Source organism: Alosa alosa, chromosome 15 (assembly GCF_017589495.1).
Source record: "Alosa alosa isolate M-15738 ecotype Scorff River chromosome 15, AALO_Geno_1.1, whole genome shotgun sequence".
NCBI classification, from domain to species: domain Eukaryota; kingdom Metazoa; phylum Chordata; class Actinopteri; order Clupeiformes; family Clupeidae; genus Alosa; species Alosa alosa.
In genome coordinates this window covers 16,983,680-17,007,734 of record NC_063203.1, presented here as the reverse complement: position 1 = coordinate 17,007,734, position 24,055 = coordinate 16,983,680, and the positions used below count along the sequence as shown (strand labels likewise).

General features: G+C 45.2%; 1 protein-coding gene across 3 annotated transcripts; it reads left to right on the top strand.

Annotated features, from left to right (window-relative positions):
- The first annotated feature begins 586 nt into the window (after window positions 1-586).
- vaspb (vasodilator stimulated phosphoprotein b) lies at window positions 587-24,055 on the top strand. 3 transcript variants are annotated; one of them, XM_048264386.1, is made up of 14 exons: window positions 587-1,106; window positions 13,158-13,329; window positions 15,186-15,366; window positions 15,496-15,562; window positions 17,014-17,111; window positions 18,533-18,771; window positions 19,368-19,522; window positions 19,909-19,966; window positions 20,154-20,181; window positions 20,324-20,366; window positions 20,682-20,741; window positions 21,747-21,816; window positions 22,048-22,105; window positions 22,341-24,055. In XM_048264386.1, exons 1-14 carry the CDS (start codon window positions 1,102-1,104, stop codon window positions 22,376-22,378), a joined length of 1,272 nt encoding a protein of 423 aa, XP_048120343.1. In that variant the 5' UTR covers window positions 587-1,101; the 3' UTR covers window positions 22,379-24,055. The 3 variants fall into 3 exon arrangements, with proteins under 3 accessions (XP_048120343.1, XP_048120342.1, XP_048120344.1); XM_048264385.1 differs by having other exon boundaries at window positions 17,014-17,129; XM_048264387.1 differs by lacking the exon at window positions 20,682-20,741 and having other exon boundaries at window positions 17,014-17,129.

The window sequence follows — 24,055 nt, the reverse complement described above, 5'->3', positions numbered from 1 at the left end:
ATAGTAAACCTATGATTAATTTGCATTAGAGGATAGGCCACTATAACTTTAAAAAAACCTTTTTTAAATAAATAAATAAATATAGGCCTGATTTAAATCCCATGCATGGCCTAGCCTTGTTTGTATGAATATTCTATTTCAAACATTTTTCATCTGTGTTGCAAATAATATCAAACTGAGATGTAATATTATTCCTTACATAGCCAATGTGGAAATAAAATATCTGTCTGTAAGAAAAAGTTGCAAGCCAGAGGGCCTACATTACTTAACTTTAATAGGCCCAAATAGCAAAATGTTACTCATCTTCATTGACCAAATCAAACAAACAAAAAAGGTTAAACTAGTTAAACTTAACAATGTTAAGGAACGTTTTAGTAACCTAAGCTAAAAAGCTACAATCTGGTCGACAAGTAGGGTAACATTCCAAATGGCCCAGGCTTTCCTTCAAATGGTGCCCAATGAATTGTGCAATTCATTGCCGTTTTAAATACGTCCCCACCAGCATGGCGTTACCGTTTTAAAAAGGCTTGGAATTATGGCGTTCAGCCGCTAGGGAAAGGCGGAGTGGATTTTTTTTTTCTTCATTCACGGTGGGAGGGGGAGAGCTGGTAGGAATGAAAGCTTACTTCGAGTTGGAGGAGCAGGTTAGGCTACAGTCGCTACTCGCGAACGAAAATTAGACCGGCGGCCAACGGCAGTAGGCTACCGTTTTGAAATTTGTCGGGCATCAGCTGTTTAACAATGTTAATGTGAGGAAAAAAGATGAAGTAAGTAATCTAGCCGAGACGTTGTGTCGGCTTCTCTCTCGTTTGGGTGTTTAGAAAGGGGAGAGATGAGTCTGGGATACTGATTGGAGTTGACAAGCCCGCTCCACTACTAGATCCACTTTTCTTCCACTCCCCCCCACCTCTTTCCCAAACCAGGAAATCGCCGAGGTGTGCTTCGGTCCCTCTCCCTTGATAATAATTACCCCTTAGTGGGTAGATAGATGTGTATCTCCTCGATATCGTCGTTTTTATTTTCTTTTTTGCTTTGTAACTCCGTGCTCACATCTGAAGCCAAAACCCCAGCGGCCAAGAGGATCTCCATTCTCGCCTAACAATGAGGTAAAGCAGGTCAAATCTGATTTGTCTACGCTTTGTGTTCATTTTGTTTTTGGAACTGGATACTGTAGCACACGCTCACTCGCAGACTTTAGTTGTAACGTTAATATGGCAGAATAAACCAATTTGTTCACTGTTGTAGGCTAGCACAGTGAAAGTTCAGCCTATTCACGTTGTTTTTAGTTCAGCGCATGCTTTGTCTGGTTTTATTACGGCTAGAGATTCTTGATTAATTTGGCTACTGTATTTGAGGCTCTTAAGCTACTGGTTTTCAAAATCGGTCGGCCCTATCCTGCGGTTATGGTCTAACCAAAACTCTAATAAGTGTTTTAGCCACACTGAAAGCTCTTTTAGGGAACAGAAAAGAAGTTGGTATTCGCGCTATCTGGCTGTGGGCTGTTACTCACTGTCAGCCCTCAACTTTTCTCTCGCCCTACTGTTGCTCCTACTGCTCACATCACTAGTCGGCCTCTGCAGGGGAGGGGGTCGTCTGTCTCTTCGTTTGTTCTTTAATGGTAATGGTCGGCCTATGGGCGACTAACTTGGGAGACCAACTTTTCCTTGCGATTTATGGTTTGTTTGATATTAGGCTATAGAGGACCTAATTTAAGCCCCCACGAATTTACCCCCACGGGGCAATCAATGGCGTAAGGTAGCCTATATGTGTTTCATTGAAGTTGACGATAGCTATTGCGATTAGGCCTCCCTTTTGTGCGTAAAGAATCCGCGTTGGGACTTTGTTTGACCTGGTAGACTAGATACATATGAAAAGCCTTGTTTGTAACGTATTTCACGTTAGTCAAGCTGTCATTTGATGGCAGGTCTAGCCTACCTGGCGTTTTGCACCACGTAGCCATCCTCTTTTAGATCCCTCCTCTTTTCTTTCTTCTCTGGGAGTTGGCAGAGGCCGTTCCCGGAACCAAAATGCGCCCTTGTATGGAACTCTCGCCGTCGAATTCCACATCCTGTTGCAGCCTGTATTTGGCAATTACACGCTTTTGAAGCCACCGCTGTTCACACGTTTTTACTGGAATGTTATTTTTCTGATATTCTAACACAATGGCTGCGGTGGTTTCACATTTAAGGACACAGTCTACGGGCTGGGGTGAGGACTCTGTCCTCTTGGGTGACTTCTAAAACCAGTGCAACAAGTTTTCTTATCTGTTTATCTTTCGGTGTATTTCTGGACCAAAATCAAGTCAAATTGTCGCCATTCATAGTGTATGTCAGCACGGGATATATTGCCCTCATGCCTTTTTAGCTACAGTTGCTGTTAGTGTAACAAATTGGTTATTTCCTCAAATAGAAATGGATGAATAAATAGCAGACTATTCTCAAAGGTTTTTGATAAAGAAACGCTGTCAGTCAGTAGCCTAACTAACTCAGGAAAATGCTGCAACTCATGGCCCCCCTCCCTGCTCCCCAAGAGAGAGGGTTCACCCCATTCGTCCTGCCTACATAATGGGTGAGGGATGGAATGTTGTCACATTTACAAGTTCATTGTCCCAGGGTGTTTGTGAAATGTCAACGTGGGAGTGTGGTCAGTTGGTCAAAAGTTCAGTTTGATTTGTGCAAAAGTGACATACTGAACTAACCTGTTCACATAGGAAGCTAAGCTATTATGCTCTGCAATGCAAGAAACTTTAGTGGCATTGCATTAAATTGATCTCAAGTGCCATTACAGTTCAAAAATGGGGCTAAAGGAGGTCAAGATCCAGCGTGTGTCTGTGGAGTAGCACACATTTGCCCCATGACTCCAACTAGCTGCGTCTGTCCTGCTCATGTATTCTATGAAGGTCCGGCTCACAGGAAACACATCAGCTTATGAACTGTAGCCAGATCATGAATCAGTGATTTTTTTTTTTTCTAAGTGTCTATCAGCAGTGTCTGAGTCCAAGTTCACACTTGTGTAGTAGCATAAGAGGCACATAACACCACATGAGTAATTGCTTAACAAAAGACAAACTCAAGGTCTGTTGTATCCCTGAAGTTTAGATCAAAAGCAAAGACATGAGGAACATTTTATGTCCTGGACTACATGTTTGAAATGTAGAAACAATGTTCCTACAATGTAATCATTCTATTTATCTTTATCTGTCTTATTTCATTCATTCAAGCTTTTGGCCAGTTTTGATCGTGAGAAACCCTTCAGCAGTGGCTTATCTACTGAAATAAATACAGGAAGTGTGCTCGCTGGGTTGAAGTGAAGATTCTCTGGGCGGAAAACAGGCATCCCTCAGGCATCCCACCATGACGGTCGATTTGCCGGTGAATCACAGATTCTCTGTTTAGCCTTGAGGTCAGGACCAGCTGACTGGACACCCACAAACCCACAAGGCCTGTATGCTGGCCTCCCTACTCATTTGTCATACCTTAAGTCAGACTGAGGAGCCAAGTCGTAACTGACTAAGTTTCAGCTTGGAATCATGATAGTTTGATGTTTATTATGCAGTGTTTATTCACGGTGCTGTTGGTTAAGTAGGCTCATGAGTCATTCTTGATTACCGCTGGTGCATATGGCCACTGAATATGAATTTGGTTGTAGTAAGGTCGTTAGATTTCATGGCCTGGCTTAATGATTGCATTCTTGCTGTTAGTGGAAAAAGAACATGTAAAACAGGAAGAAGGAAAAATAATCACCCCCCAAAAAAAAAAAAAAAAAAAAAAAAAAAACAGAACAAAAATCCCCTTTTCTATTTTGGAAATAATTTGAACAATGAAGCTAGGGTTCTGGGTATCATCTGGAGAGGGAACCTGATTACTCAGGGAGGTGCAAAGTTTTCCAGTCATAGTATGAACAGAGTAGTTTTTGATGACACAGATTAAATCACACACATGGTGTGTTACTAAACATTAGTCCGCTTTTCCATATTCACAAAGGATCTTCCTTTATTTCACATAGGTCTACGTCTTCCATTCAGCCACTTAAACCCTGATCTAAGCACAAACAAAGAGGAGATCTAGAGCAGAGGTGTCGGACTCATATTATTAGGCAGTGGGTCGGATTTGTTGGAATGAGAGCTTGTGGGGGCAATCATTGTCATGGCCATTATCATTTTTCTGCATGGGTATCAGATTGTTGTTTAATCTACTCCTTTATTACACCCACTTATGAGCAAACAAGTGATATAGGTTTATCATGTACTACTGTCATATACTGCTATTTCTTTCTTGAAATAAGCCTTTACCTTCCATGTCAGGCTTCCATCATAGAGTAGGGCTACGCTAACATAATGTAATAATCGGCACAGCAAACCACATTTTTCCTTACTGGCATCTTCCTTCCTGAGGATGGTTTGTAGTGCTAGGTTTCGTTAATTTATCATACCATAGAGATTATTGTTTGTTGCTTATTACACATTGTCAATGACAACTGGACATGAATATCTAAATTTGTATTTTTATTTTCCCTTGAATCCCTTCCTACCCAAACATTGGGGCTTTGACACCCTTGATCTAAAATAAAAATATTAAAAATCTCTGAAATGCTGAACGCAGGTTACCATTTAAGTCGCTTTAAGTCTGCTAAGTACCATTTTGAACAATCAATGGCGTTATATTGCTTATTTTACATATTTGTTTACATTTGTGATATGGAAGGTTGTATAAGCATCAGTACCTGCACAAAAATCAAAGAATTGGGGTTTAAAGCAATACAATGTGTGTGCAACTCTAACATAACTGCAAACAAGGATACAAGGATACAAGGAAGTTTATTGTCACATGCATATAGTTACTGGAAGTAAGAAATGCAGTGAAAATATGTCTGGTGTCAGCCTATTTGTGCATTAATGGGGGGGGGGTAAAAAGTGCAGTAGAAGAGGGGTTTAGTAGATTAAGTGGCAAGGGCTGCATAAAAAGGTGGGGGAGGATTGGGATTGGGTGGGGGCACCAACAAGGAGCACCCAAGAGCAACAGGGGCAAGGAAAAACTCCCTTACCAAGGAAGAAACCTTGGGCAGATCCACGGCTCAAGGGGCTAACCCAACTGCCAGGGGTCTTGGGGGGATGACAGGGGAGATGGGATAGTGTGCTGTGTATGTGGGGAGAGGGCAGTGTGCAATATGTGTGTTGGAGAAGCTTCCTCATGAGACAATGTGCTGTGTATTGGGGGCAGTGTGCTGTAAGTATGTTGGGGATGTGTGTTGGAGCTCAGGCTGATCCACGTTTCATAATGATCAGATTGGTCATTGTCTGGTGGGCAGCGTTGCTTTCCAAAGGAAATTGAACAGCCGCAACATAAATTATATTTTGCACATAAGAAATGACTATCAAAACTCACCTTTTTAGATTTGATATTTTGACATTGTACAACTCTACCCTTGAGACAAAAATAATCAATCTAAGAATAATTGACATTTCTGTGTGCATACATTTACACATAGGATCCAACAGCAGCAAAGGATTCATTCATTCATACATTCATCCTTTTTCATTTCACGGCACAAGTTGCTTAATAACTGGCAGGTCATTACACATCAGTCAGTGATTCTTTCTCTTCACACATTTTAACCTTCGTGGTTGTTGTGCTCGTTAGCATGTAGCGGCTAGGTTGAATATGATGATGATTATGTCACTGTAAAGAAAACGTTTGCATGCATGTCCCTCTCTGCTGATTCTAGAGCAGATGGCATCTTAGGACTGGAGATATTAAGCACCAGCAGTGTCCGTCTTCATCCTGACCGGGGTGGAAGGGCTTGAACATCAAATCCCTCATCCCGTTTTTGTACCAAACCCAGTGCATCTGTGTAGTGGGGCCTGAAATGAGACCAGCTACAAATTTGACATCCATGATCACAGAAAAGCCATGCTTATCGGTTCAGTATATTCAGAGCCACGATCCCTTTCCAAATATGTCTACCATCTCTGCACTGCGAACAGACATTGAATTAAAGTGTCTGCTGCTTTTGTACTGTGTGAGGTCTGCAATGGGGGTCATGCTCAAAACTGCACAATAATTCTTTTATGTTTTCCATCATGCAGAACAAATGATCCATGCAGTCCTCTCTCACAGGTGAACCACCTCTTAATGAGTGTGACGGCATGTGTTTGTGAATGTTTGTTCGAATTAACCACACCCTGCTGTGTTGGTCTGTTACTCATGAATGGACAATACAGGCCTGTGGAGAGATTAGGAATGATGGTACTAAAGTTGCTTATTCTGCTTACCCCCCTATTTCATACGTCTGCATGGGGATATCCAGTTGGTTTTTTTTTTCTTGTTATCAAATATCTTTGGATTTGTTTAACATGATGTTTTGAGGCATGTGCATTATGCTACAGCTATATTGTTGGTCATAGTTGATCACGGATGGGTTTTCAGTCTGTGCAAAGTAAAGCTGTGTTTTTTACTGTGGTTTTGGAAGATTCCTATAGAATTGGTGCCTATAGTTGGCATTCTGGAATGTCATTGATGGGAAGCCACAAAAGCCTCTCGGGACAGTTTGCCCCAAGACACACCCATAACCGCTATGAAATACCTCCACCCTTTTCCAACTCAACAATCACAGACACACACATATAGGTACACACACTGGACATAGGAAGTGAATCCGTTAGAAACGCACACAAACACGCACTACATAGGAAGTTCAAAATACAAGTTAAAAACTTGTACTACTGAGTCCGTGTCTCCTCCAAATTGCTCAATCCTGCCTCGGAACAACATTAAGCACCTTGACTTTTCAGAAATTAGACATTATTAAGCAATTAGCTGCTGCCTCTATCAAATCAAATTCCCGCCAGTCTACTCTGTAAACACACTGGCAGCGAGTTGACAGCGAGAGATGTAGCAGGTATAGAGCTGAGCAGACAGTGACTCAGCCCATCCGCTGAGCTAATGGCAGCGAGACCAGCTCCTTCAAGGCGGCCGGTCAGCCGCCTGATGGACTCACACCACTGCCCAAGAGGAACAAGCCTCCCTTAATGGACACTGTAGACTGCCAAGTCGGCCCTGCGTAGAGCCATAACCCCCCCAAGGTTAATGGAGCCGTCGGTAAAGGACTATGATTAATGTGGTGGCGAAGAGAGGAGTTTCCCCGTGGAGCCCCTGCCCAGGCCGGGATAAAGAGCATTGATCTGCATCAACATGGAAGCAGGCGCCACATGACCACGCAGAGGCTTACTCAATACAGACAAGGGTCAAAGCTCAGTGTGTACGTCCAAACTCTGTCAAGACAAGACAAGTGATCTCTGGACTGGTTTCTATACATCCACCCCATAATTAGCCATGGTTGTGGTAGCCATCGTGTATCTCGGGTATTTCCCCTCTGGACCGGCTTCAGGGGAAGATCTTTCTTTACAAAAGGTCTGTGTTAAAGGAGTTAAAAGTGTTAATATTTCTTAGTTTTTGCAAGCCCCCACACTGACCTGCAGTCCCTAGAGTCAACTGCAATACCGGCACAGGTGTTATAGTCATCAGATGTCTGTTTTAACCATGTTTGTGTTATGGGGTTCGTGGCCTCAGACTAGAGTTGTAGAGTGAGCCTCTCTTTGCAGCATGTTCCGAAATTAAATCTCAGGTATGTGTTTTGTAGACCTTAATGCTGACACCAGAGTAAACAGATCTGCTCGTGATTGTCTCTGTGTGTGCATGCCAGGGGCTGTTCAGACAGAGACATAGGCCTCTCATAAAGAGAAGCATTAGACCAATTTAATGCTCCAGAGGAATTTTTAATATTTCGTTTTTTATTACACGCCCCTGCCTCAAACCCCAAATTGATGAAACCAAGCTGCCCCCAGTGAAAACTTGTGTTTCCCTCAGAGAGAGATGGAAAACGTAAAAGTAAAGCGAGAGAAAGAATTGGTGAATATGAAGGGGGGGAAAGAGGGAGCGAGAAAAGACAGAAAGAAAAGTAACATGTTAAGGCAACAGCAGATCCGCTGTGTCATCATTGCTATCCTATCCCACCTCCCCCCGCTCCTCCCCCACCCCAACCCCCCCCACCCTCCCCTAACCTCTATCCATCCAGGGGAGTTCTTCGCCAGCGCAGAGGCTCAGTCTGCGGGGATGTGCTCCAACCTGCAAAAGGAATTAAAACCAGAAAGAAGCGGTTGTGAATCCACCGGCCAAATAAGGCCCTGACGGCTACCGCTCCAGCCGATCCTGGATTCGCGAAAGAACGCAGAATGCCCTGGCTGTGCCCATGCCGCGCTACTGCACGGTCTTAAGCGATCAGGCCTGCTCTAAAGAAAGGTCATGCCTTCAAGCTTGGGGAGCCGCCAGCATGGTGGAGAATATTCATCGGGAATGATGTCACCTGAAAAATCTTGGGGACAGTTGGCCACGGCCGGCGGAGAATCTGGCTAAGAGCGAGTGGGGGGTGGAGGGAGAGCAAGGGAGAGAGAGAGAGTGTTGAAAATGGAGAAGGGATGCAGACTGGGAGCAGCTGACTGCCAGCATGCCTGGTGCTATCCCTCTGACAGCGCGAGATTGAAAGCAGTAGCCCCAAGCAGGACTCACTGCATGCCACGACTTGCATGTATGTTCTCTGTCTGTCTGAGAGGGGGGAGAGAGAGAGAGAGAGAGAGAATATGTGAGTGAGTACAGGAAAAGAAGGAAAGTTACCAGCACTAGAGACGAGATCAGGCTCACTGTGTCTCTTTTGTCTGTGACTCAAGCCAAACACCACTGGCTGCAGTACATACTTGAAATACTGGACTTGCTGATTATGGAAATTTCGGGGGAAAACGTTTTCCCCCCCGCTGAAAGCAATGATGTTATATGCTGACATGTTTATATTTAACATTCCTCCGTCACTCGGACATTGTGGTTGCATTTAACCTTGACAGCTGCTCGAGTGTGTGCCTGTTTTTGATATGTCTGTCCTTATTTAGGCTAATCTACATGGATGTTTTTTTTGTTGTCCCTCTGCTGTTGGCAGATTAAGTCAACTTTGTTACTATTCCCAGTGTGGATGACTGTTGTGACTTGCCCTCCCGCACATATCTCCACTCTGTAGCAAACCAAATTGAAGGCCTAGGATTTTTTTTGAAAGGCTAAAATAAAAGGACACACTCGTGCCTGCCTGTCCTTGGGGTGTGTGGTCACCATATAAGAAGCCAGGGTCTCCCTGGCAGCCTGGCTTCCTGGAGGGATGTCGGAGTGCTAGTTTTCGTTCCAGTGCCTTTCCATAATACCAGTTTGTTGTTCTCCGCAAAGCCACTCCGATCTGGAGCAGGGAGAGAAGGAGAGCATATGTGTAGCCCTCCAGGAATTTAGACTAAGCTTCACGCGGCTGATATAGCACGGCGGAATCTTCCCCATCCCTTTTTTTCTTCTTTTTTTACGTAACGACTGAGAGTGAGAGTGTTGGTTACATCACTTCCTTTATTACCCCTCACCATGCTGTTAACAGCCAACCAGAGTGCCATTGCAGATCCTCTCGTGTATTATGGAAGAGGAGCACCACACACACACACACACACACACACACACCCTGCCCCCAACCCCCATTTGTATTTTTTTTTTTTTTTTTTTATCTGTTGGGCATGAAGAATTAAAAAGGAAATGGAACTTTTATTTTCTGAAATGGCATTTCTGCAGTCAAGGGGCCTAGTGCCATAAAGCTGTACTGCAGCTCAGTGTAATTATGACACTGTGTGTAAACGTTGAGAACTGTCAGCCCTGGGGCATGGATGGTTTACACTAACAGAACCTGAGGCCCTTTTGTCTGAATCCTTGACTTTCCAAATGTTATCGTCATCGCCTGCGTTGCCTCACATCAGCACCCTTTGAGTAAACACCTGGATGACTAGAAACTCTCTAATAACTCAACCGAGACTCTGTTGACGTCATGAGGAAGAATGCTTCTCAGTGTGTGTGTGTAAGCATGTAAGTGTTCGATGACTGTGTTTTGGGCTGTCGCATTTTTACGCAAGGCGAGCTGGGCAAGGGGAGTTGGAGAAGAAGAAAAAGACAATTAGTGCGCATAAGAGGAGGAGATTACTGGGCCTGACTCTACTTGTCAGTGCATTCGAGGCAACTGTGTGCACACACAGCCTTATACAGACATTTCTTCAAGCCTGCCTCGGCCACGCACTGCAGTTTCCTGTTAACCCCTCCTTGGCTGTGAAACTGGACTACCATTCTCAAGGACTAGTCTCCAACATCACGTAATTAATATCCCTGCGTATAGCTGAACGCCGCCCTAAACTTTTTTTTTTTTTTTTTCTTTATTAGTTGTAATCAGAGTGCATTTGATTGCTGTGCATGTTTACTCTCTAGGGCGTTAACGGACCAGACTTTTATCAGGAGGTTATCAGCTACCATCACAAAAGTATCCATGGACGAGATTTGTCAGTGTTAGCATATTGTCTTATCAGTAAGCTGTGAATGTTTCATAGGTCACAAACAGAAACAAAAGCTCTGCAGTTCAGTCTCCAAAGCTGAGGGGCCTTCCAGGTAGAGCTTTAAATTGAGCTCTTAACATAGAGTGGTGGCCATGGCAGTGACCGTCATGGCTCAAATACTGTTTACTGCTGTAGTTTAAAACAAAAGAGAATGTCCGCACACTGGAGTAGCTCCCAAATTTGAATTTAAAAAAACAGCAACACTTTTACCTGACAGTGTCTAAACAGTTTGGGACCTACTCCGGTGAGCTACTCCAGACATTCTCTGTTTTACCTTATAGTGTATTTTGGTGTGCACCTGGCCTAATTATAGGTGAGATGTGCACGCAACCACTCTTATCAGACATTTAAAGCTGATGCCAGTGTATTGTCTGGCAACGCTACTTTGCACAGTCATCATTGTGTAGAGGGGAGTGAGAGTGATACTCATAACTGTTGGCCTAATGGGCATGTTGTCAAATCAGCTGTCAGTCTGATGAGACAGATGTCAGGTAGAGTTTCGGACATCTCAATCAGGCCGCGCTTGTTTTTCGATCGTGTATTTATGTGCGATCTATTGTGGTGTTGGCCCTGAGCTATCATCGATATGAGTTGAGTTGATGTTGTGTGTGTGTGTGTGTGTGTGTGTGTGTGTGGCCCGTGTTGGTGGGGTCATTAATTATTCATCTCTCACTCTCGGTTCCCCTCCCAGCCTGCGCTCTCAGTCTCACCATTAAAAATACATCTGAATTCCAGTAACATTCCCCTTGTCCCACTCTACAACACTCTTTGTCTCTCTCTCTCTCTCTCTCTCTCCCATACCTGTCTCCCTTTCTCCAGTTTTCCAACCTTCTCACCTCAGCATCCATCCTCTTCTTCCTGTTTTCCTTTATTGTCCATCAGAAATCTGCTTCTACTGCCCTATTTCCTCTTTCCAAAGTCTCAAACATGTGGGCCAGCGCACTTAACTAGTGTGTGTGTGTGTGTGTGTGTGTGTGTGTGTGTGTGTGTGTGTGTGTGTGTGTGTGTGTGTGTGTGTGTGTGTGTGTGTGTGTGTGTGTGTGTGTGTGTGTGTGTGCGCGTGCGCGCGCACTCATGGACAGAACCACAAGCATGCATACACAAAGACTCCTGTACACACACAGCGAATGGTACAGCCAGCCCTTATTAGGCATTGCTGAGAGCAGGAAGAAGGCTGCCTTCGCTATGCAGTGTCACAGGAAGTGGAAGATTGTATCACAGAACGGGCTGGGGAAGGGTGGGAGAGAGTGATGAGGAGGAGGAAGAGGAGAAAGAAAGGAGGAGGAGGCGAGAAGGATGAGTGCCACAGGAGGTGGAGGAGGAGACGATGGGACAGCCCAGGCAGTTTGAAACCTTCCTTTTCTCTTCCTTTTCTCTTCCTTTTTTCTCTTTCCTTTTTTCCCTTATTTGTCTTTCTCTGAACATTCCAACCCGCCTGCTCCTTCATACTTTTTGGCCACTTCGGGCTGCTTTTGTGACCGGCCGGCTTAGCGTTTGTGCGTTAAGAAACCATGAGCGCCATAAGTGGATATAAAACAAATCTTATCCTGTTTTCATGGGTCAGGAATGTAAACATTATCTGAGTGCAGGATGGATTTGCTGGTGGGTTATGTAAGGGCCTCTTGTTTCAAATGCCATTCTCCAGAGATGCCGAATGCCAATCTGGCCTAAAACTCTGAGACACATGGCACCTTATGATGCCAGGATGACATCTTTGTGTGTGTGTGTGTTTATGTGCAGCATAAGAGATGAAAAGTGTTTTGTGTCTGTTCATTGTTGTGGCCATTTATTACAGAATATTTAGGTTTTAATATTAGCGATTAAGATTTACCATGTGTGTGTTTGTGTGTTGTCTCTTTGATCTGAAAGAGATGTTGACAAGGTGTGTGTGTTTGTGTGATTGTGTCTGGGGACAGAGAAGGTGAACTAGTATTGTTTACATTTGCTTTGGTTTCGATGAGGAGATTATGCAGGTGGAAGCCTCTAGAAACTGCCATCTTGCCGGCTTGTTTGTTCCTCCATGCGATAGAACGCGTGAGCGCTTCCTGTCTTTGTGCAACTCCATTGTTCCTGCGCATTGACTTGGCATCACATTAGACTTCTTTCTTCTCCGATTCCACTTCTCGTTCTCTTTCACGCCAGAGAGCCATTCCTCTCGGTCAACAGCCTGCTACCTCTGCCCCCCCTGGAGACTCCCTTGATTTATTTCACCATTTGGTTGACAGGCGAAAGCTGACGTTGGTGTGACTCCAAACACCATTCTAGGTCATCTGGAAGTTGATGGTGATGGAAAAACAAGGTGATTGGTAATGAGGAAGGAATATTTAGCCCTGTGTTCACTCTTTGCATGTTGTTTGGAGAATCATAATGTGAACTCCAAGGGGGTAAACTTGAGAGCGCCCCTCACAAATGCATGAGGTAATGCTGGCGTGGACTCAGTCAGTGAGCCGGGGGCTGTGGAGGGCTTGGGGGGAGGGGGTCTGTAGGATCTAATGTGGCTGCTGGAAGCCATCCTGCCGGCATTACGCAGACTCTCAACTATGTCATGTTTATACTATGCCACTCATTTTTGTCTTTCTCCCTCCCCCCTTCTTTTGCTTTATCTTCCAATTCCATCTCTCTCTCTCTCTCTCTCTCTCTCTCTCTCTCTCTCTCTCTCTCTCCCTCCCTCTCCTCTCTCTCCCTCCCTCTGTCTCTCTATCAGTGAGTCGAGCATCTGTCAGGCGAGGGCCACGGTGATGATCTATGACGATGCCAATAAGAAGTGGATCCCGGCCGGCACAGGGGCCCAGGTCTTCAGCCGGGTCCAGATCTACCACAACCCCACCACCAACGCCTTCAGAGTGGTGGGCCGCAAGATGCAGACAGACCAGCAGGTAGTGTGTGTGTGTGTGTGTGTGAGAGAGAGAGACTGTATCCAGTTTGTGTGTGTGTGACAGAGACTGTATCCATAGTGTGTGCCTGTGTGCCCTACAGCTATGCACTGTAGTGTCTGTTTGTTTAGTTCTTTTGTGTGTGCATGCATGTGCGTACTTCACGTACTTGCCACGACTCTGCTGGTTGGTTCCTCTGATAGCCTACCTGAACTGCAAGGCAGCTCCTCCCTTTAACGCCATCAGTTGGTACCCTGGCCCATCTGTTCACACCAGCGGTGTCTTTCACATGTCATTGTGGTTCCTCTGCAGACAAAGGAGCATCACACCTCCCCAATCAACACCCTCTCACTTCCCACACACACACCGTCTCCTTTCACCTGTGTCTGAGTGGAAAGTGTAGCATATCTAGGGCTTTTTTTAATTCACGTCAGCTTTTTTCCCTACATACCAAGGTTCTTTATTTAGCCAGGCTCTCCATCCCCCCCTTTCTCTTCTCTGTATCTGTTTTTCCTTCTGTGTCCCTCCCCCTCCCCCACACCTCCCCTTTTTCCAAATTTGCGCACACACACACATACACACAGACCCACACTCTTGCAGACACAAGAAGTGTTCCTCGGAGACACACCCTAAAGTGGATGATATTTCCTATGAGATAGTTGGAAAGCTCAACCATTTCCTGTAACAATTAGAGGTGGCTTTCCCCTGCCCTGTCCATATCGTTCCTTCACCAGCTTCCTTCTGCTCCAGCTGACCCTCATCTTTTACTTCCATCTCTCTCTTTTTCTCTCTCTCTTTCACCATACCTTCTTTCATCTCTTTTCTTTTATCACCTCTTTTTGTTTCGCTCTATCCCTTCCATTCTCTCTCTCTGTCATTTTTCTATGCAGTCACTCTCTCCTGTAGTCCAGTCTGCTTTTTTAGTTCTGGTTTGTTGCTCTGTGCCCCAAGAGGGCCATTCTCTTGAGCTTTTACTGCGCCTCATCGATCTTTCTCTCACTCTCACTCTCTATGCCCCCCCTCTCACTTTCTCTCTTCCTCCCTGTCATTTTTTCTCTTTGTTATTTAGGTTTCCTGTATACCCCTCAACCCTAGTTCATTCTGTCTCTGTCTGCTTGTACTGTCTGTCTGTCTGTCTGTCTGTGTGTCTGTGTCTTTGGGCCGGTGGCAGGGTTGTGGCAGCATGGCTGGCCGCCTCAATTGAACTGTTGATCTGTTTTTGGCCGTGCCGCTTTAGACGTCGGGCCGGCGAGTCTCTCCACTGCCCTCTGGAATTCAGGGCTGTAAAACAAACACAAAAGTGAGGCGTCAGCACATTCAGCATGCTCGCTCGCTCGCCCTGCTCTGTCTATCGCTCACCCTCACACACACACACACACACACACTCACACTTACACACACACACACACACACACACACACAGACATACACACAACAGCAACAGCAGCTGGGTGTATGTGCGGGCCAGCTGCAGCAGGAGCACCACCTACTGGATGTTTCCTTGGGTGTCCTCTGTGAACTTGAGCCGGTGTCCTATTAGTGCCTGTCACCACTTCAGCCCGGAGGTCAAGTCAGCAGAAGGATTTAACCCTTCACACTGCCACTGCAATGACATGTACTGTGCTGCGCTGTACTGTACACTTCAGACAGCAGTTAAGTAATACTCGGATCAACTTCACTCTGCTGATAAAGCGATAAGGTCAACTTTGATGAGATGTTTTGTTATATGAACTCACTGTCAGTCTCACTTCCTATTTGGGCAGGCCAAGGTCAAATGAACTTGTGACCTTTCATTAAAGGGTGTCTGCAACTCATGTCTGCAACTCTGTGTGTGTGTGTGTGTGTATGTGTCCCCTCAGGTGGTGATAAACTGTCCGATTGTGAAGGGGCTGAAATACAATCAGGCTACGCCTAACTTTCACCAGTGGCGGGACAACAGGCAGGTGTGGGGGCTTAACTTCGGCAGCAAGGAGGATGCTGCCCTCTTCGCAAATGGCATGCTGCACGCACTAGAAGTGCTCAATGCAATGGCAGATGCAGGTATGACACACATGCACACGGTTACATACACATACACAGTTATAAACACACTTGTACCAGCCACCATAGATGCAAAGACACCATTATATAACATTTTTTAACAAACACAAATTGTCTGATGTGTTTCAGGTTACTCTACACTCCCCCGTCCAGTGTCAAATGGACCATCTCCAGAGGAGATTGAACAGCAGCGGAGGTACCAAAAGATCCTTTTGGGGGGCATGGGGTTATTTTGAAGGCTTAAAATGGGAAGATGATTACTTGTTTGTGTTCTGTTGGCTAGAGACTAGAGGGCAAGAGTTGGATTGGAGGGATTATTATAGGTGTCCAGACGTCCAAGACTTTTGCTGTTTTTGCAACACTTTAAATTTGCTTAGGCACCCTTTCACACACACAGAGACACAGAGAAAGAGCTGAACAAGCACACACACACACACACACACACACAAACCAAGAGTTACACAACCATACACATACACAAGCTCGCAGACACACTGCGTTGTGGCTGAACACACTCTTAAGGGATTTGGCAGCATTAGCTCAGCAGTCTTTAGCCCTCTGTCAGCCCCCAGGGTCAGGGGTCGAAAGCAGGAGTCACTGCTTACCCTTATCCCTCCTTCCTGATTTCCCCCCCCCTCCCTTCATCCCTCTCTTATTTAGTCCCACCCCTGGCCGGTCGTGTCCCTGTCTCGTCCAGCTTTACGGCTAATCCCATTCGCTTGGGGTCACTTAAAGTACTTCCAGGACAGCTCTTGGATTGGTTTACGCTGCTGACTGTCAAATGACAGTCACATAGCAGCCATGTACGTCCATTGGCTCTCGGAAGGGTTTGATTCTTACCACCCACGGTAGATGCCCTCATCTTCCTGTAGGTGGCATTGCCAGGGACGGAGAGTTGTGTGGGGTGTAGATGGGGCCACGGTCAACCGGGCTGGCATGGCAGTCGGGCGGGATTAACCCTCGGCGGCCAGATGTGTGATTGCATTCCACCCCAGGGCTAATCATGACCGTGAACTGCTCCCTTCGGGGCTGGGAGCTTGGGGTGGTGGGGGCCACTAATCGGCCCAAACACTGCCAGGGGGGGGGGACTGCCCGTGACCTCACAGTGAGCCGCACCGACACTGGCCTACATACACAGCGGCATATGCAGCACGGCCTCATGACCTGTTTGTGTGGAGCGCAGCGGCTCATGTGCCTTGCTCAATCACAGACAGTATGTGTGTGTGTACACACACGTCTGATTAGACAGGAAGTCACGAATGGTCTGAGTGCAGGAATGACTATGAAAAAGTGGTGTTTGAAAAGCGAGTGGCTTAGTGAAATTCTAGAGAACCAGCATGGCTGGGAACGGATGTGTCATTGCAGTCCTGTTCACTGGAAGTTTGATTTCATTGCAATCAAGTTTGAGTTAGTTTACAACCAATATAATACACTTTCACAGAATCTATACAGTACTCGGCTGTGCTTTTCAGTGTGTGTCTCAAAAGTAGTAGAGTCAAATGTTTGAAGACTAATGCAACTTTCATATATTTTTATTTTGCACATTCATATGCTAGATATTGTAATGTGTTTTATGTAATGTCAAGCAAAACAAATATTATTGTGTTTTAGATCATTGTTTGTTCCGTCATTCTTGTTGGCCTCTAGGTTGGAACAACAGAGGCTTGAGCAGCAGGAAAGAGAACGGCAAGAGAGGGAGAGGCAGGAGAGAGAGCGGCAGGAGAGAGAGCGGCAAGCAGCGGCAGGTACACCACATGAGACTGGTGAGGTGGTGCATCACCTTCCTGGCCTCTTCCTAGAAGCAGGGCTCCGAACCGGTTCAAGGAACGAAAACGAACGGAATTTTATGGAATTTTACGAGGAGCGGAAACGGAAACGAAAACAAAATGGTCTTCAACTGTTCCGGAACAGAAACGTTATTCTGAAATCCACAAAACCGGTTAATAACGTTTTTTTTCGTTCTCTATATATTTTATAAAATTTCGCAAAAGCATATCCTATGTCAGGGAGACTATTTCCGGTTGTGCGAAAAACAAGCCCGCATCTACACTGTTAATGTGAGATAACAAGCCGCTATGTAGCCAACTACTGTAGCCGAACAGCCTAATAATTTGATTTCTGCAGTTTGAAAAAAAAAAAAACCGAATAAATGGACCTTTGGTCCAAATGTGTATATTTTGTCTTTATGTTGTAATGTAACCTATCCGTCTGCCACTTCGGATCTTAGGCCAGCTCGTAGCGTAGGCTACTGAAACTGATTTGGAAATTGTTTGTAGCCTATGCTGTAATAGCCTATTTTGCCTGTCCACGCTTTGTCGCTTTTAAAGTCGGATTTGAAATGTTTTGCGCAATTATAGCCTATTCTATGTAGAAGAGTTAAACAGGAAATTTGAGATAGGCCTTGTCAGCAACAGACAGGTTCGTTTATAAACAGGGTTAAACAAGCCTTTGAAGATCTCCATATGGATAAAACTTAGGCTACAACCAGGTAAGGAGTTTATCACGTATCCAGAAATATTTTTGATAAGAAATTATTTATAGGCATAGGTTAGGCCTATAGTAAGTCTGTAGGCTATGGGATGGATAGCCCATCTGAATGTTTTTGGATGCCGCCTGTGATTTATTATTTTTGGGCATAGCTACGATATAGGCTAAATCAAGAGGAAATAATGAGTAGGTCTATTCTAAGGTAAAGTCCACAAAAATAGACTTAATAGGCCCGCCAAACACTGCCGGTACTTTAAGAACGAACGATATTTTGCGTTCCGAACCGGTTCAGGACCGATATGTTGGTGGCGGAACGCATGCAAGAACGAAAACGTTAAACATAGGCCTACCTGAACCGTTCGGAACGGAACGTTTGAAAAATAATTTCGTTGTATTAGTGTAGTGTATTAGTAATGGCAGTTCTTTTCATTATTGAAACGATTATTTTTTTACTTGGGTAATGTTGTCTGAAAATATGAGTGTTGAATAGTCAAATTGAATCGATAGTAACGACAATCACTGTAATCCACACCATTCATTAGTCATGCTTTTTTCACTGTTAGAAGAAACCTTTCATCACAGTCACTTGTATTCATTGCAACTCATCGTAGTTTTTAAGATGCCTGTTTGATCTCATTGGTGCGTTCTTCTGGTGATGTGATATCCGGTCTCTCCTCAGTTCCCCCTGCTCCTCCAATGGCTCCTGGAGGCCCGCCGGCACCTCCTCCTCCTCCGCCCCCTCCAGGGCCTCCTCCAGCCGGTCCACCACCTCCCCCGGGACCCCCACCATCAGGTGGACCCCCACCAGCCCCACCACTGCCATCCCCAGGAGGTGGGGGAGAAGGCGGCGGCGGTCTTGGAGGAGGAGGAGGCCTGGCAGCAGCCCTGGCTGGAGCCAAACTCCGCAAAGTGCCCAAGGTATGGACGAGAGTCGTACAACAGGGAAGATGGTGAAGGAGAGGGGGATGGAGATGGGACCAGGGGAGGAGGGAGGGAGATGAAGGAGTGGACAGGACCGGTAGATGGGGTGGTGGTAGATGGAGGGAAAAGGGAAACATGCTGTGAAGTGGAAGATGAAGTTGAAATATTTAACAACGGGAATCCAAGTCCAGAGAGTTGCAGGCAAAGGACATGAAAAATGACTTGCACCAGAAAAGAAAGAAAAAGGAGCAATGTTCAGGTGCTAAATTTAAACTGTTGCAGTGGCTACCGGGAGCTGTATACATTAAAATGTCAAAATGAAACCGATTTTGAGATTCAAATAAATATGAGGACACTTTTCTCTACTGTAAGTGGAAGATGAGGACACATGAAGTAGATGGGTGGGGAGGGAGGGGTGAGAAGAGATTTATGATGGAGAGGGAGATGGAAAGAGGATGATTTACATGCATGAGAGAGAGAGAGAGAGAGAGAGACAGAGAGACAGAGCAAATAGATCAGGGCCCAAGACTGTGCTAGGTGATGCTGCTGCTGCTCTGACATGCCAGTGTTTGCCTCTCTGCTGCCCCCTAAAGGATGACGGTGGTGGTGGTGGTGGTGGTGGAGCTGGAGCCGGTGCCAGTGCCGGTGCCGCAGCCGCTGCAAAGCCTGATGCCAGCCGTAGCAGTGCCTCCCTGCCAGCCGGGGGAGGTGGCCTGATGGGGGAGATGAGTGCCATATTGGCAAGAAGGTTAGAATCATGCATCACAATACCACTCTTCTCTACTGGCCTTTCACCCTTCACCCTGGCAGATGAGGACAAATTATTGGATCTGGCATGAGTCAGATAAATGTTCTGTTAAGAACTTCAAGTAGTTGACTGTCTACCCTCATGTCAAGCCCACCTACCATGTTCACTATCTCGTTAAAAATATATATTTTTGAGGACCTCCACATCTGCTATTTGGATCGAGGCATTCAGTGACGGTAGCCCAGTAAAATCTGGATTATCGGACGGCATAAAATAAAACGCTAATAGTATAATGGCGTCTGCCAGATGAATAAGCATGACCATAATGTAATCTCTAATACCTCGGTGAGTAGATGAGTAATTCTCAAATTTGTCTGCCGTTTTAGGCGAAAAGCAGCAGACAAGGGAGAGAAGGCCCCCGCAAAGCAAGATGAGCCCAACAATGTACGTATGAGAGACGTTTTGCCACCTTTTGGATTTGTACGATTTCAAATGGAGGAAGGGCACTGCCAGCAATTCAAATGGCCATTCCGTGTTCCTTTTGTACACTATTATGTGTTGTTACTCATTTTACTCATTTATTGTATTTTCTTCCTCTTTCATGCTCCCAATATCACGTCTAATCTCCTAGGATGACTCTGAATCGCAAGGCCAGAGTGGTGAGTGTTTGTGTTTTTCAAATTGAATAAAAAGGGAATTGTTAACATCTGCGTGAATCTGAACAGAGATCATATGATCTTGTACATGGTCATTAGTGACCTTCACTGGGTTTTTAATAGTTGGTCTTTTGTGTTTATGCAGAACCTGTGAGAAGGCCTTGGGAGAAATCTGCCACTATGCCCAGGTATGGCCGTCTGTTGTTGATGTGATCGTATTCTCTACCTCTACCACCAGAATCTGGAATAGATTTCTTTGTTAACCGTGTGTTTTAAAGTGAGAGAGAATGTAAAGCGTGTGTGAATAAAACGGTGTAATACGAGCCGCGCAGAATGTGCTTTTAGGACATGGCACAAGAGCACCATCCAAAATGTATGGCTGTTCTTTTGTTTGTTTGTTTTTTCTTCAAATGGTAAGCACTGTCTGGGTTACAGAGAGGCTACACATGTTTCCCTGCCCAAGCAGTGTTCCAAGCAGAGTATACTGTATGTGTCTTGAACAGGAATAGCGCCACACTCAGTTGGAATGCGGACACTGCCTTCTCCACTGCCAGTATGCCCAGGTATAGACTCCCACTGACCTCTCCCCTGGACTGGGTTAGACGTTTCCAATCTTGCACTGGCTTCTGGCACACACACACACACACACACACACACACACACAGAGCAATAAAAATGTAACCCTACCCTCAAAGCAGTCAACCCATTCATTGACCATCCTGGTGCTGCTTTGGGGCTTTGGAAAGGGCATACAATGAGGCTTTCTTTTTTCTTGACACTTACCTGATGTGGAAAGTGTGATGGAACTGACGTGTGTCTACAAGACTACTGTACAACCCGCATGGACTGATGTGAGGATTGCAAACCCCGTACAGAAGACATTTTTACATTAACAGTGTTTTATTTTCACCCAAAGAGCTTCACGTTTGTTCTAACCAGGTGGTGGTGGTGGTGGTGTGTGCTGACTTGGTGGTGCAGTGGCGTGTGGTTGAATAACACTCATTCTCCTGATTGTCTGAACAGTCTTTTGAACTCCCCACTTCTTCCTCAGAAAGGCTGCTGTTTACCACAAGGTTGTTGACATGCTGTTGAAACTTCTGTATTGCAGTTCACGAACAGTCGTGTGGATGGCGAAGCCACATCTCAACCCCCCACCCCACCATAACCATGAAAAATGTACATTGTGCAGAATGTAATGAGATGCTCAGTGCTAGAGGCAGAATCCTGAATAAAGACCCCCCCCCCTTCACTCTCTCTCTCGCTCTCTCTCGCTCTCACTCACTCACTCACTCACTCACTCACTCACACACACACACACACTGAAGCCCAAGAGAGGAGATTTGGTGGGTAGAGGGAGAGTGGTGGTGGTGGTGGTGAAATACTTGGTGCTCTTTGAATGCTTTTGGCATCACTATGGCAATGGGCTGGGCGGTTGTCATGGCGATGGATTTGCAGTGCCACGGCAGGAATTTCTGCCAGCTTTTGTTATGTTGTGCCAGATTTTTGGTGTTGGGGCATTTTTTCTTACACAACATCTTTTTTCTTTTTTTCATCAACTCCTCTTGCAGAATGAAGGCAACAAACAACACTAATGAGTCAGAGGGTGGTGAAGAGTCTGACATGGAAAAACTTAAACAGGTGATTTTGCGCTTTCATCACCGTAGTTTGTGTCTAATGAAGCTTATCCATAGATATGAATAGCTTGAATGATTAAACAGGTGATTTAAAGACCAGTTTAGATGGTAATCATGACATCATCGTCAGCGCTTACTTACATGTCTTGGTCTTCAGGCATGTGTGTGCACTAGGGTGCTAATGTGTGTGGGTGTGTGTGTGTGTGTGTGTGTGTGTGTGTGTGTGTGTTTGCAGGAGTTACTGGAAGAGGTGAGAAAGGAGCTGCAGAAAGTAAAGGATGAGATCATTGGCGGTAAGAGCTCATAAACAAAATTGTACAGTACTTTAGATAGATAGAAGTTTGGAAATTAAATTTATTTGAATGCAGTCACTATTAAAATAGCCATATTTTATTTGTCAGGGATGAGAGGGTAGATGCCCTGGGGTCTTATCAACCACATGATTTGATTCTCAATCGGCCAGTCAATGCTGTCTGTTTAAATGCAGCTAATTAAACTTGCTCATTCATATTTTTCTTTCCTTCACAGCATTCATTCAGGAGTTACAGAAGAGAGGGTCCACATAGTCTGATTGCACAGTCACTCTTGTCTGAATGAATAGGGGAGGACACTTCTCCCTCCTGTGTAGTCCAGGGATTATCTCTATCTCTTACTTACACATCTTCCAAGTCATACAGGCTTACAGACCACACTCAAACACATGCAAGTACACACACACACACACACACACACACACACACACACACACACACACACACACACACACACACACACACACACATACATACATAAATATGTTCAATACCCAGGGAACTTGCCCACAATAACGACACCTTAACCCGGGAATAGGTAATAAAATACCCAACTGATATGCTACCACCACTCGAGTGTCAACTTCTCCATCATTCTCCACCCAAACCCATTTGTTTTTTTCTCCTTCACTCTGCTCAACCTGTGCACCAATTGTAAAGAACCACTGCTTCACCCCACAGGGCTAAATCCTCAAACTCTTTCTCATTCCATAGTGTCATGTCCTTCCTCTTATGCAGACACAGGCCCTTTTCAATTGTATTATATTTACCCCCCCCATTCCATAATGTCCCTCCACCTCTTCCGACCAGGTCTCACGAGAGACCGAGGCGTTCAGGGAATCGTGCATATCAGTTCATCCCAGTTACTGTAATTACTCACGTGCTGGCATGTACATCTGTCCGAAGCTTCTCTGTCCCCAGGCGGCAGCGACCTCAGCACTCTGCCCTCTGAGAGACGTCTCACAGTCGGTCAGTCGGTGGGTCGGTCATTTCCTGACAGTACAGCACAGCGGGCGCCTCTGATAAGAGGCCTCTTTCTCTCAGGTTGACCCCCACATTAATGTGATGGTGTTCCCAGCACTGTGCAAAGGACACCAGGAGCTCTCATCTTCATCTGGGCAAGCAGTGGTGTGCTCTCTCTCTCTCTCTCTGTCTCTCTTTCTCTCTTGGTGTCCCTCACACCATGTCCGACGGAGAGGTGCTGCAGAGCACACCGGCTGAGGGGCAGGAGAGACTGAATTGAGAAAAGGGAATGGTGACTGACAGCTCTGGTCTGGAGCTTGCACAGTGACCACCCAGCCCACCTTCATACACACACACACACACACACACTTACTTACGCACCTTTCCTGCATGGCTTGCCAGCAGAAAGGCAGGACATTGGTGAGAGTACCTGTACACGTGTCTGCTCTGTGAGTGCCATTGCATTGTCACCTCACTCCCCGCAACATAAACACACACCTGTCCTATTCACTCAGTACACCTGTCCCTAACTGTCCTTCACATAGTTCCATACTTTTGAGGTATGTTTTCTTGACTATACATTAAGATATGAATACCATATTGGCCATGAACCTGTCTGTCTTGTGGCCATGACAAACTGCCTTGGAAATGCATATAAATAAATATATATATATGAGGTATATATATATATATATATATTTTTGTTTTGAGGGAAATTGTTAGATGATGAATTGAGATAATGTTTCTATTTTAATTGAACTGATTGGTGAATGGGGATATTTTTGGATTTTTTTTTTTTCTGTTTGTTTAATTTTCTTTTAAGAGATTGTTATTTTGGGTTTCCTGTTACCTTTTGTTTCTTTTTTTCATTAGAGTATAGGCTTTTTACACTGAAATATAAAGGAAATGGCGTAGAGACACTGGATTAGAATTGCCTTTATAGTCAAATACAGCTGCTTCTTTACTGCA